Genomic DNA, 14,781 nt, shown 5'->3' on the forward strand with positions numbered 1-14,781 from the left:
AACTTTTACTTGTCCACTGTCCATTAGTACTATCTTGTTTAGAGAATCAAGAGATAATTTGTCATTTTGTTCCTAATTTACCCTTTATTAATACAATCGTTTTTCAGAAACTCTTAATTTATTGTTTCTTAAGGTGATATAATTGTCATTATATTTATTGTTTCTTAAGGGATATGTCAAGTTAATACTATATAAGTAAAAATATCTAACTCCTCTCCATTTCTCTTCTCTCCATTTTCTCCAAGTTCCTATTTGGATTAATGACACATGGCATAGGTTAAAATAAATGGCTAAGATTTAATTTCCTAAAGTAAATCTCTAACCATGATTTAACTGATAGATATATTATATATTTAATTTTAAAAATTACTGTAACCCCCACAATCTTAACAACATATTATCTTGTTCATAAATTTAGGGGGGAAAAGTTTTCTTCCTAATTTTTTTTTACTTAGGATGTTTATTTTATTTTATTTTTAAGTTAACATTTTTATTGCACTCTTTCCTCGAATTTTTCTTTTTAACCATTAGCTATTGAAGAGTATTATTTTTCCTATTTTATTTCACCTTTTTTTTTTCTATTTTCTCCAAAATTAACATTAGCTATATTTGGCAACAGTTCAATATTTAAAAGAAAATTAAAAAGAATCCCACGTAAAAAAAGTAATTAGGAAGAACTTTTTTTCCCCTATATTTATGGACAAGATAATATGTTGCTAAGATTGTGAGATTACAATAATTTTTAATATTAAACATATATTGTATTTATTAGTTAAATCATGATTAAAATTTTACTTTGGGAAATTAAATCTTAGACATTTATTTTAACCTATGCCATGTGTCACTAATCCAAATAGGAACTTGGAGAAAATGGAGAAAACAAAAATGAAGAGGAGCCAGATCTGTAAAAATGAACGGAGGGAACATTAATTAAGAGATTTCTTTTTGACTATTTTATCCTCGTTTGTGTCTTGATATATAATTTTTTTCATTAAATATTTATTCTATTGAGTTGTTTATAGTCTTCAAGAATAATTATTTAAGGATAAAATTAAATAAAAAATATTCTACCTAATGTATTCATAGGCTATATTTTTTTTTATAAACTAGCTTTTAAGGGTATTACTAGGTAATGTTGTCCGTGCTATGCACGGGCACGGGCCCAATAATATAAATGGTATGTTTTGGGGCTAATAACGTAGATTTTGAAGCGATTGTTTGTGTGGATAAAGAAATAAGTTTTTTTATCACAAACTTGTACTTTATTTGACGTTATTCAAGGCACAATAAGACTATCCACATACAACATTTTTGAAATATTTTATGTTGTCAATTATCATGATTTATAGTATTTTTACGATAGATTCACTTAAAGAATGAGTGGAATTTTTTGTATTTTTTTTCAAAACATATTTTATGTTGTCAATTATCATGATTTATAATATTTTTACGCATTTTTAAAATATAAAAAAACCAAAAAAAAATAAGACAAATAAATTAAAATGGACCCAATATATGTTATTTTTGTTGTCTCAATTTATGTCACACAAATAAAATTTGGAGAGTCATCCAAATTTTAATTTTTTTTAAAAAAATGTTTAAGTTATTAATTATTGTGATTTATAATATTTTGATGTAACTTTCAAATAACCAACATTACTGGTCACTTTGTCCTAATTTATGTGATATGGATAAAATTGCAAAATTAACCCTTTTAAAATGTCTTTCAGATATTTTAAGTTGTTAATTATTATTATTTATAATACTTTTTTGGTAATTTTAAAATGATATGTGTTATTTTTTCTGTCCTAATATATGTGAGCGTGAAAGAATTCTGAGAGTGAACCTATTTTATTATATAGCTTTTAACTATTTTAAATTGGTAATTATTGTAATTTTTAATGCTTTTTAAGTCATTTGTAAATGATATATGTTGCTTCCTTTGTCCCATTTTATATAGTATAAATAAAATTCCCGAAACCAACTAAATTTTTAATATATTTTTTAAAATATTTTAAATTATTAATTATTGCGATTTATAATATTAAAAAAAAGTACAAAACTTGTATCAGCCAAAAAAATGACCACGATAATTCGAAGCCTACAGAAAGCAATATGGCTGTACGTAATTTTTAAATACTTAATATATATTACTCCACTTGTCTCAATGTATGTAGCATTGATAAAATTTTAAGATTCAATCAAATGTTGTTAATTGTTAACATTTATAATACATTTTACGTAGTTTTCAATAATTTCACATTAAACAATACATATTACTACTTTTGTCTCATTTTATGTGACATTGATAGATTAATTTTAAGAATCAGTCAATTTATTTTTTCTATTTTTTTAATAAATATTTTAGGCGGTCAAAATCACGATTTATTGTATTTTATACATAATTTTTAACGATAGATTAATTTCAAGAATTAATCGAATTTTTTTATATGTATTTAATTTTGAAATATTTTATGTTGTCAATTATCATGATTTATAGTATTTTTACGCAATTTTTAAATATATAAAAAAATTAAGACAAATAAATTAAAATGGACACAATATATGTTATTTTTGTTGTCTCAATTTATGTGACACAAATGAAATTTGAAGAGTCATCCAAATTTGCATTTTAAAAAAAAATGTTCTAAGTTATTAATTATTGTGATTTATAATATTTTTATGTAACTTTCAAATAACTTACATTGCTGGTCACTTACAAAATTAACCCTTTTAAAATGTCTTTCAGATATTTGAAGTTGTTAATTATTATTATTTATAATACTTTTTTGGTAATTTTGAAATGATATATGTTATTTTTTCTGTCCCAATATATGTGACCCGGATAGAATTTTGAGAGTCAACCTATTTTATTATATATCTTTTAAATATTAAATATTTTAAGTCATTTGTAAATGATTTATTATATTATATTATTATATATTATATTATATTATATATATATATATATATATATATATATATATTATATTTATTTCTACTATATAATAAAAGGGGTTTTTATGATATTATATAATAGTAGAATATATATTATATAAACTCCCTTTTATTATATAGTAGAAATTACAATTACAAAATTAACCCTTTTAAAATGTCTTTAAGATATTTTAAGTTGTTAATTATTATTATTTATAATACTTTTTTGGTAATTTTAAAATGATATATGTTATTTTTTCTGTCCCAATATATGTGACCCGGATAGAATTTTGAGAGTGAACCTATTTTATTATATATCCTTTAACTATGAAATATTTTAAGTTATTTGTAAATAATTTATTATATTATATTATTATATATTATATAAACTCCCTTATAGTAGAAAAATAAATATATATTATATAGTAGAAAAAATGATTTATTATATTATATATTATATATTATATAGGGAGTTTATGATTGGACATTACAATGTCCCATCATAAACTCCCTCTTATATAATAAGAGAATATTAAAAAAAATAAAAAATATTTTGACTTTTTAAAATGACAAAAATAATTTGAGATAATTAATTTTACAATGGAGCAAAAAAAGTGAGAGTTCCTAAGGAGGGGCAAAAAATAAAATAAAATAAAATGGAAAGTCGTAATTAAGGCCCTTTTTTTTGCACTTAATGGAGTCTTAATTATTCAGGTTTTCGTCATTAAGAGAATGTTTGACATTACTGCTATAAACTAAAAGCATTTTTTTAAAAATTGCTTTTCAAAATAGTGATTTAAAAAAAAAAAACAATTGGTGTTTGGCAAATTTATTTAATAGTGTTTTTGATAAGCAATTTGTGTTTGACTAATTTTCTTTAAAAAGTGTTTTTTAGAGTCAAATTACGAAAAAGGACAAGTATCAATGTGCTTTTAATATTAAAATTATTTTATAGAGAGACATTTTAAACATCTAATACAAAAACTTTAATTACATTTTAAATTTAATTATTTAAAATGTACATATTCAAATTTTCATACATATTGTACATAGATAAATATTGTTGAAAAATATTGAAAAGAAGAATCTTTCTATTATTTCTTACCTATTTTTTTGGATTCAATCTTAGATATTATCCTTTTTTTTGTTACAATACTCTAAAGTTTTAAAAAAATTAAATTAAAACAAAATAATACATAAATTAAGAAAAGAAAATTTTGTTATTTGTTACTTTTTTGGGTGGAGGATCTAAATCTTTAATTGTTATTTTTTCTTTTTTTTAAAAAAAATATTGTTGTAACTTTTATTTCTAATTCAGTAAAATAATACATAAAGTAATATATACAATATAATATATAAATAGTAATATAAAACATAAATAAAATAAAAAAATTTATTATATGAAATAAAAAACAAAATTATTGAATAAAAAATCAACCAAACTTATGAGGTATGTTAATTAATTAATAAGAGATATATTGATAACTATGTATATATGTAAGAGATATTTTAGTCTTAAAAAAAATTAATTTTCTATTTCTCCTTCTGTTTGTTTTTTTAAAAAATATAGCGGAATTTTTTTAACTTCTTCCCAACAACACAAAACTACTTATGCTTTCATTTAAAAGGAGTTCCGAATTTGCCAAACACTTAATTTCTCAACAAAAAAGAACACTTCTGGCCTCCAACAATAATGTCAAACATGCTCTAAGTCTATTTGTTTTCAATGTTTGAATCTTAATCATTAAGCGTGTTTGTTTTCTTATTTTACAAGCATCTAAAAGATCTGAATGATCAACATTTATAATTAAGTCTTAATATCATTAAGATGTCTAATTAAAAGTTTCTACAAAGATGACAATCCATAGCTACTTCATCTACTTTCACAAACCATCCACAATCATCATTAAGCACTATTGTTAATTGTCAAAATCAATCAATATCATCCTTAACAATTATTTACAATGCCAACAATTAATATCGTATCCACTAATTACTATCTTCAATTACCACCATTAGTCAACATCTAACCTCCATCATCATTTGTTTCTATCATTAACTATTAGTATTATTGCACTATTAATTATCAGTCACCACCAACAATCATAATTAATCACTATTGTTAATCATTATATCATAAGATACCCTCCACAATCACCATCAGTGAATATTCAACAACATCCCAAATTGACACACACAATCACCATCTTTAGTCATCACCACCCACCATCTTCATGTAAAATTTAAAAACAATCTATTAATATAATACCATATCAATTTAGTATTTTATTAAATTTTATATTTATAATTTTTTAAACAAAGACAATTTTTGTACATCAAATATTGAGAAGAAAACAATTTTAACTAATTGATATTCTGATCTTAATGCAATATTTTAAGATCTATAAGGGAGTCAGCAACAATTTTGATGGAGTCAACCTATTGATTTTGCTGATGGAAAAATACATTGAAAAGGGTTGTGGCTTAGGCAATAAAAATCCTTATATTCATTCATATAACTTCACGTATAGATAAGTCAATTATTTTATCTTCATAAATAATTTAATTTTAAGTTGCCTCCAATTATTTTCTTTTGATATGTTTGGGAGACATTCTTAGCAGAATCAAATTCGTCTAATTAAATTTATTTTAAAAAAAAAAGAAAAAATACAAAATAAAAGTAAAAAGAAAAGAATAAATAAGATATAAGATATTTTTATAAAAGGAGTTGAGTGTATCGATTTAATAGATTTTATAGTGACACAAAGTAGAGCAGATACCAATTATACTTTTCATCTATACTTAAGTGAATTTGGGAATCGATTTAAGTGATTTTTTTAATAGTTATTTAATGTAGTGTTTTTACAAAATATAAAGTCTTTAATTTTACATAATATACTATAATTTTTATAGATAGTAGATAATTCAAGTTACGAATAAGATGTTATCCATTCGTTTATAATATATTGCGTTGGATTTTGTTGTAATTGTTTTTTTTACGAGTTTAAAGATTTGAATAATTTAATTTAAAGTTTTAAAATATTTATTTTATTGAAAAGTAATCAATAATTCATTCTTTCTCTCTCTCTTTTTTTTTATAAAATATTTGAAGATTTTTCATTTCATTTACTAAGTTTAACATTGTCTAATAAAAAATCATAAAATTCATTATTAGATGCATTATTTTAAATATTGTGCATTTGTGTGTTAGATTATGGGATGGATCTAATCACAAGCATAACAATAGTGACTTGATAATTGCAAGAAATAGAATTTGAACAAACAACATAAATTTCATTAATTTAGGTCTTAGTTACGTGCACTCACATTAGTTTAGAAAATTATCTCTCATACCACTTTTTCTTCACCAAATATATGTATCTGGCGCACCCAAATACATGTATCTATGATACATGCAGGTCAAATTAGTGTAATTTGTTCCAGATGCACTGCATTCAAGCGTAATTTACATGTATCAGGGATATACTGACTCTCTCGCTCGCCTCTCTTCTATCTAGCTTGCCTCTCTCTTCTTTTCCTTGCCTCTTCCTCTCTTGCTTGTCTCTTATGTATCTGTATTTCAGAAATGTATCTGGTATCTGGTATCAAAAATATATGTATCTAATATCAAAGATACATGTTGACTCTCTCGCTCGCTTCTCTCCCATCTTGCTCGCTCGTCTCTCTCTTATCTCGCTCATAATAATATACTAATTCTTTCTGACACTACCTTAATCGTCAGTTACTATTTCTTGTATAAGCAAAAGTGAAAAAAGAAACAAAAAAAAAAGGTCAAATAATATATTTTTTTAAAAGGGAAAAAGGACAAATATATTCCGAACTATCGTAAATGATATCTAAATACCCTTCATTATACTTTTGGGACATTGATTTCCTTACCGTTCAAATTTTGGGACGTATATAACCTTTCTACTAACGGCAGAACACGTGTCGTAATCTAAAAACGCCTACCCAAAAACCACCCGAATTTATTAAAACCCACAAACAAATTATAACCCATAACCATGTACTCTTTTATCCACCCATTTTAGTTCTCAATTCCATTATAAACAGACACACATGATTTTTTGTTAGCAAATGCAATTTCATAAACCCATTTTGATCCTCAATAGATTATAAACAGACCTAAAAGAATTTTTGTTAGCAAATGTCAAATGAATTTTTGTTATATTTAGATTATAAAAATAATTTATAATACTCCACTATAAACATTTTTTTCTCCTAAAACTTTGGCAGCAATGAAGCACGTCAAATTCTTTGACCTCCAAGTTATGGTTGTGGTCGAGGAGAAGAAAGAATTCTTTGACCTCCATTATAAATTTTTTTAAATTATTTTTTATAAGCTAAATATAATAGTCACATTTTTAGCATTACGAGGAATTTCATTGAATACTACATCAAATTATGTCTTCTCCTCAACCACAACTGGTGCATCTGTTGCTGCTCGACCTGGGGCGTTGATAACGGCAACAAATCTGAAGATGCGGCTGAAACTTCAAGCTTGACCATCTTCTTTGGTGCTTCAATGGTGGTAAGAGGGCAGACGAAAGTTGCTCGATAGTGATGGAGTTGGGGAGTGCGAATGGGGAGTTCTAGGGTTTTGATGGGGAAGAAAATTGAAGCCTTTTAATTGGACAAATTACAGAAATACACACATTTTGTTTCACTTATTTCCATTACTCCCTATTACTTTTAAAAATCTCCAAAATTCCTTATTTCTTTAATGTATCTGAGCAGCATATTAATGTATCCGAGCCAGTATTTAATGTATCTGAGCTGCATATTAATGTATTCGAGCCAGTATTTAATGTATCTGAGCTACATATTGTGTATTCGAGCTAGTTTTTAATATATCCGAGCTACATATTAATGTCCGAGCTAGTTTTTAATGTATCCGAGACAGTATTTAATATATCCAAGCTACATATTAATGTATCCGAACTTCAATTATTGTATCCAATTTTTTTTATTTTTAAGGGATTAATGTAATTAGAAACTTATTAGGGATAAATTGTAATTTCACATAAAAACTATGAAATTTATGTAATTTACACTAAAAAAGTTATATATCCGCGGAGGTTGTTCCCACCAATCACCTTTTTCTCCACAAACAAAAATCAAAACTCAAAATTAGGAGGAAGGGTGAAATTCGTTGTTAAACTATGCAAAAGGTTCAAACTTATCCTTCGTTTAAAAATAGGAAAAATTGTATATAATAGCAAACTATTAATTCAAATTAAATGTTATAAATATAGTTTGATTTAATTGTACCCTATAACAAACTATTGTTATTTTCGCCTCTCCCTGGTGGAATCTCGCTCGCCACTCTCGTTTTGGTGGCAGTCTCGCTCGCCTCTCTCGCTTTTATACAAACACAAGTGTATAAAATATGTTTGTGTTTGTATAAAGCGAGAGAAAATTGTATATATACATATATTTTCGTTCCTCTTCCCCAGATCTCGCTCGCCACTCTCACTCGCCTATCTCACTTTATACAAACACAAATGTTTACATTGCGTTTGTGTTTGTATAAAGCGAGAGAAAATTGTATATAAAAATACAAATGCATATATTTTCATCATATACACTTATGATTATACAATCTTCCCCTGCCTAGTTTTCTTTTATCTTTCTCTCTTTATACAAACACATATTATACAATTGATCTTTTGTATATGTATACCGAAATAGATTATACAACTGCTTTCTTTTGTATATTTATAGCAAATTATACAACTGCTTTCTTTGTATATGTAAAACGAATTATACAACTGCTTTCTTTGTATATGTATAGCGAAATATACATATTTATGTTTGCTATGGAGCGCAATTATGCAAACTATAGTTATATCATACAAATATAATTTTTATATTTGCTATATGTGAAAGTTGCTCCACCACCAACTAGTAACATCGAGAGCATATTTGACCCCACGATTTACCAGAGGATAAATTTGCTTCATTTCGCATAGTGAGAGACAAATTTATCTGTTCATATATAGCCTTTCAGTCTATATATTATCTGTTCATTTAGGCAAAAGTAGTCAAGTAAGAACTCAATGTTTCATTCTACCTGGAATTAAAATAGTCCAGTAAGGTATCTGTATCATAACATGAAACCATTTTACTCCAGTTTCACTCCATAAAGTAATTCATACGCGTGCTTGTAGATACGAACTTTCTCCATCATTGTACACATAAATATAGTCTACCAAGGTGGTTTACAGAGAAAATTTGACACCTTCATCATCAGCTGAAGTTCCCTTAAATATTGCAAGCTTCCCTTTATGTTCAAGCAGCTTCAAAGCTCGCATAAGAACTGTACGGTCTATTCCATGAAGCTCTGAAAAATCAAAACGCCAAAGAAAAAAGAAGAAGATAATAGCATAAGATCCCATAAGTCCATGAAGTTTGTCAGAGGATAAAACCTAGTTAAACCATGTACGCGAGTTCATTACTAACCATAAAATACATACAGAGTAGCAAGATGTTAAACGTAGAATGTTCAACTATTACATGTTTATGATCGAATAGTTCAAGATTGAAATAAGCACACGATCATATTAGAAAAGGAATAATTGAAAGCGTAAACTCTTCTCAGTGAAAATATGCTTCGTGCATAGTAGGGAAAGTGAAATGCCAAGACCTAAGCTAATATATGCAAAATATTTGCAGAAAGAAGAAAATAATAGCCAATATTTTTTTGAAAAGGAGAAAACAATATTGGTTATACTTTCATCTTCTTTCATTAAATATTTTGCATACGTTAGCTTGGGTCTTTAACTATTTGTGGTATCTAATATCTTGTAGATTCTAAAACCTAAATTTTACCTGTTCCACGGGACTCCACCCCAGAACGTATTTCTTCAACTGTCATAACACTGTCTTCCAGCCCATTCTCCTTCACCTAATCAGACAGATAATACTTCCATAAGGAATTTGATAAGGCTCGGTAATGGCAGGCCCAGCAAATTGCCAACACAAAAACAATGTGACAAGGTTGAATATGCTGCTGTTCATCATTTCATTCAAAAGAAAACCAGACACCATGTCTTTCTGCATCCATCCCCAAATATGGTATATAGCAGTCTTCCAACAGGGAACCTAATTGCTAAACATTAAAATTGCAACTTTTATAGGATAACACTCCGTGAGAAATTCGACTCAAATGACCAAACTGAGAGAGATTTCAGATAAATTTAAGAAGAACAAGAAAGCAGGAAAGTGGAAGCTACGCAGAAGGGAAAAGGGGTCATTGAAGACTGATGATAAACACGATCTTGCAGCGCCACCCTTTATAAATGGATAACCCATAGAGAAGAAAATGGTTCTATACAAAGATAGTTATATGAGGTGGTAGGCGCGGAGCGAGGGAGAGCATGAGGAACATAGATCGGGATTATAACTCATAAGGTGGCTACATGATTCTCTTTCTCCTTTACTTAATCTCTACTTTGCTGTTTAACAACATCATATGACATTTGAGTATGGTAACCAAGAATGAATCCTATATCCACTCAACTAATCATGGTATAGTCCCCTCAAATGCAGAGCCATTCCTAAACGCTACCAGGTTCTATAATCCACTAGCATATTGAGTTAGGACTGCTAAATTGAGAAAAAATATCAATTATCATAAGGTTGTACTACTACTCACAAAGTTTACAATCAAGTCTGCCCAGTCTTGAATACGATGCCATAGGACTAGGCATTTTCTATGACCTTTATCCATCCATTCTGCACGACCTGTCAAGTAGATCAGAGTCAGAGATCTAGCCTTCTGCAGTACAACAGACTCTCATTAAGGTCCTGTATATTGTTCATGTGGCAAGATCACTTACCATCAGAAACCAAAGCCGAGAGAAATGCCTCCCTAGCTTCATGACTCAGAGATCCTGCACTATCAAATATCATCTGTATTCAGTTGTGGCACACTAATATTGCCACCATTCCAGATTACAAAAGATTTTCATCCAGTCCGAGGCAAGCTATACCACATAAAGAGATAATCACATTTTCTTTTAGCTAAAAACACAAGGATTTTGCATTTTCTTAAAAAAAATCAACCAGTACCGGCAAGCTTTACCACCTAATGCTATTGTGATTGAAATTTCTTTTGGTTGATATGTTCTATGAACAAATATGCATACTTAATGGCATAGAAAAACTGAAGAGATCTCTTCAGTAACCTTGTGCTCCAGAGGAATAAGTATTACAAATTCACGCCGTTAAACTTTAGAATCACATAAATTTAAACAGTTTGATCATTTATATGAATTTCTTACTTCCCTTGGAAACATTTGCAGAGGAAAAGAAATTCATTGGAGGCAATGTCCATGTGGTTTAAACACAATCTTTTGTTACTAGATAAGCTAACGTGAATTACTCCATGGCATGCTACTATAATATAATTCCATAATATTTTGGTAAGTGGTAGCATAGCAGAAATTTTCTCAATGGATCTGAAACTTTTAAAACATTTTACATTCAATTGTAATGATATTTACATTTTGCTCTTTTTCTGTTTTGCAGCTGTTTCTTATTAATTTTCCTCTAACCATCCCACTTCCTTGGAAATTAGATGAGTAACCTACTGATTCACATGTAATTAATCCATTTTCTTCCCTGGTTGTAGGATAATCTCTGTATCATTGGTTATTTCAACAACAAACTGAGAAAATCAGCATAAACATATTTTATGCTCCTTTTCATGCTGGGACTAGATCATCTCAGTTCAAATGTGCATGCATGCATGAGAATGTCTATTTTGTTTCTGCTTCCTTGCTTAATGTCCAGCACAGATTCGTTTTGACAATCTTGTAAGAATCCAGAGGGAGATAGTTACTTCTTTCAAATTTAAATGAAACTCATTTCGCTTCGGGACATTCCAGAATGTGGACACCATTTCATTTCTATACAATTTTCAAGACCTTTAAAGAATTCAAATGCATAACATATGCATTTTATAGCTCTGTAATATCTTCCGATAAGAAATCACAACTTTTTAAACTATTACTTCAATATTTTCTTCCATTATCACTACTATAATGTATATTTTTAGAACAGATCATCACTATTATAATATAAGTCAAATTAACATCTTAAATTTCACATGAGCTGGAATGGAGGCAGTGCTATTTTAAGTTCCTTTGGCATTCAAGATCACTAGCTGTTGTTATAAATTTTAACCCACTTTACTGGATTTTTACCCAAAGCAATAATTTGGGGAATATATATAAAGCAGCTCCTTGGCAGAACGTCGAATATATAAAACACTAATAAGAAGAAGCACTCACTTTCAATAGCAGCATTACTGAACAATGGAAAGTCTACCTCCAGCGCAATTACAAAGATCTTTTGGGTTCGACAGAAATCAATTATGAGCTCTTTCCATAGTTGTATCTGCTTCTCTCTAGTTTCCCTCACAGGCTGCAAACTGGGAAAGAAAATAAATTATCATAAAACTAAAAACAAGCTTCCTGTTACACGTTAAAAGGAAAAAGTGTTTCATCCACCCAATAAAAGACTGGATGGTAGATGAATGGAACAGGTACAAGAAGTCCTTAGTGATTACTTGAAAACAGACATTAGCTTATCAGAAATCCATAGGGATAACTGCTTCTAGGTACTTTCCAGTTATAAGACACAACAATAAGAAAGCAATCCAAACTAAATTTCTGCAGGTAGATCTAACTGATTTTGTCATCCGAATAATGAGACTGCTTCCATGCACTGATTAGAACCTTTCTCTAGGAATCATTCTATTTACTTTCTCTTCATTAGCAAATACATCCATCCATCATGTACCCATATAAATTTAGTCCTAAAGCAGAATGGATAGACTCATATAGCCAACCTCCACTGATGTGGGAAATTGGGGTTGAGGCCTAGCTGATTGATATCTACTGCTGTCAAAATGCAGGTTCAACACACCGTCCAAGAAAAGGTTTTCCATATATTTTGACCAGACAAGTTCAAATACTAAATCCAGAAACTGAAATTTATAGCCAAGTGTTAATACATATAGACATGGAAATAAGGACAGGAGCAAATTACGTGAAGTAGGGTGGATAATTAAAGAAGTTAGGCAGCTTGAATTCGCCTAGCTTCTGCATCTTTCCTGAATTACTTCCTTCTCTGCTTTACACCTGCTCATTCAAAAATAGTACTTGTAACAAATAAATATATAAAAGAAACAAGGAAAGAGAAAAATATCACTAAAATAAAACCCAATATTAGTGGTGGTAAAGGCTGGTTGGTTGGATTTGGACAAGTAAAAAATGAGTTAAATAGAAAAGGGGTCATAACCCAACCTGTTCATATCTACACGGGTTGGTTTGTGAATAATTCTGGTCCAACCAATATCTTGAAGAATAAATTTATCCAAAAAAACAAATCTGAATTCAAAAAAACATATTTCTTTACTGTTGTCTATTGAATTTCCCACAAAAAAGATATGCATTTGCTTGACATTGTCAAAATGGCTTCAGAAATAACGACATAGAAGGTTCGTTTTCCTGCATGCTTAATTGAATTCAATAGGAAGTTCAGGTGATATATCGTGATTTCAAGTCATCAAATGTGCCTTTGGGTGATGACTTCAAGCCAAAAAGAGAGAGAACATAAATAGCCTGGAGCTTTTGCATGTCATCAGATTATGCATTTGACGTGTAGCCCACTATTCTCACTTATCAGAAGAAAAGAAAAAAAAAATGTAAAACATTGCTATCACTAAGCAAACAACAGTCTTTCAGAAACTCCCACTCCAGAGCTCCTAGAGTCAGAATAGCATCTGACATTATCTTGAGATATGAAAATGCTGGCATGGTAAATCCAAATCAGGAAGAATTGAGAAGAATGAATCACGTAAAACTTGGGCATACCAAATTCAATCTCCCAAAAATTGACACTAGTAACATTTGTATCAAGTTGCTGAATTGGACCACAGAGAAGCATATATGACAAGTGTTCAGTATAATGCTTTCCGCAAAAAGGGAAAATGAGTTCCTACATTTGATCCAACTCCTAATCAATCCAACACCTAGTCATTGTTATCAACCTGAATTGGACCACAGAAAGCATATATGACATGTGCTGAGTACAATGCTTTCCGCCAAAACGGGAAAATGAGTTCCTACATTTATTCCAACTCCTAATCAATCTAACAACCTAGTCATTGTTATCAACCTTTATTATCCAAAAGTATCACCAATACACAATCCTTGTAGTACCTTACTGGCTTATCATACACCTCGTTTACTAACTATATGTCACCTAAAATACAGGCAAATGATAACAGTTTCCTCTTCCTCCATACACATCAAGAAACAGAAAAAAACAAAACTTTACATAAAATTAGTATCTGGGTGTCTTTAATAATGGAAAAGGAAAACAAAGACAAAGAGTACATACTTCAGCAAGCCAGAAACTCAGAAACCCAAACTTAACTACTTCAATAATCCAAAGGTTCTCTCTTTAGAGATGCCCAACAGAAGAAGAACCATATTTAAACTACAACACAATAGGAATTTATAATCACACAAAATAAAATTTTTAATCAAGAAAGAGAATCTAATAGAGATATTAGATTAGCACACCACAGTCGATGCTCCAAAGTTGCAATTTCACCCACAAAAAAGGGGTTATTTTTCGTCTTTCTTCCACAAAACTAATCTGAAGCACCTCAATTTCACTTGGACACAACTATCTGTAAATTAGGTTATGATGAAACTTTGGAAAAAGGAATGGGGGAAGAAAAAGTCACGTGCAGAAACTTTTGTTCTGTTGAAAAACTCACGGTAGTTAAGGATCGAGACAGAAAAT

At 29.0% G+C, this 14,781-nt stretch overlaps 1 protein-coding gene across 1 annotated transcript; it reads right to left on the reverse strand.

Annotated features, from left to right (window-relative positions):
- Positions 1-9,002: 9,002 nt before the first annotated feature.
- LOC125826437 (vacuolar protein sorting-associated protein 25) lies at positions 9,003-14,636 on the reverse strand. The gene is made up of 7 exons (XM_049505767.1): positions 14,554-14,636; positions 13,015-13,109; positions 12,255-12,394; positions 10,800-10,853; positions 10,616-10,704; positions 9,790-9,865; positions 9,003-9,301 (listed from the first exon to the last, which is right to left on the reverse strand). The coding sequence occupies exons 2-7, from the start codon at positions 13,071-13,073 to the stop codon at positions 9,180-9,182; spliced, it is 540 nt and encodes a 179-aa protein (XP_049361724.1). The 5' UTR covers positions 13,074-13,109; positions 14,554-14,636; the 3' UTR covers positions 9,003-9,179.
- Positions 14,637-14,781: the final 145 nt, after the last annotated feature.

The sequence above is a fragment of the Solanum verrucosum genome, unplaced genomic scaffold (assembly GCF_900185275.1).
Source record: "Solanum verrucosum unplaced genomic scaffold, falcon-dt-bn FXZP01000060.1, whole genome shotgun sequence".
Lineage (NCBI taxonomy): Eukaryota > Viridiplantae > Streptophyta > Magnoliopsida > Solanales > Solanaceae > Solanum > Solanum verrucosum.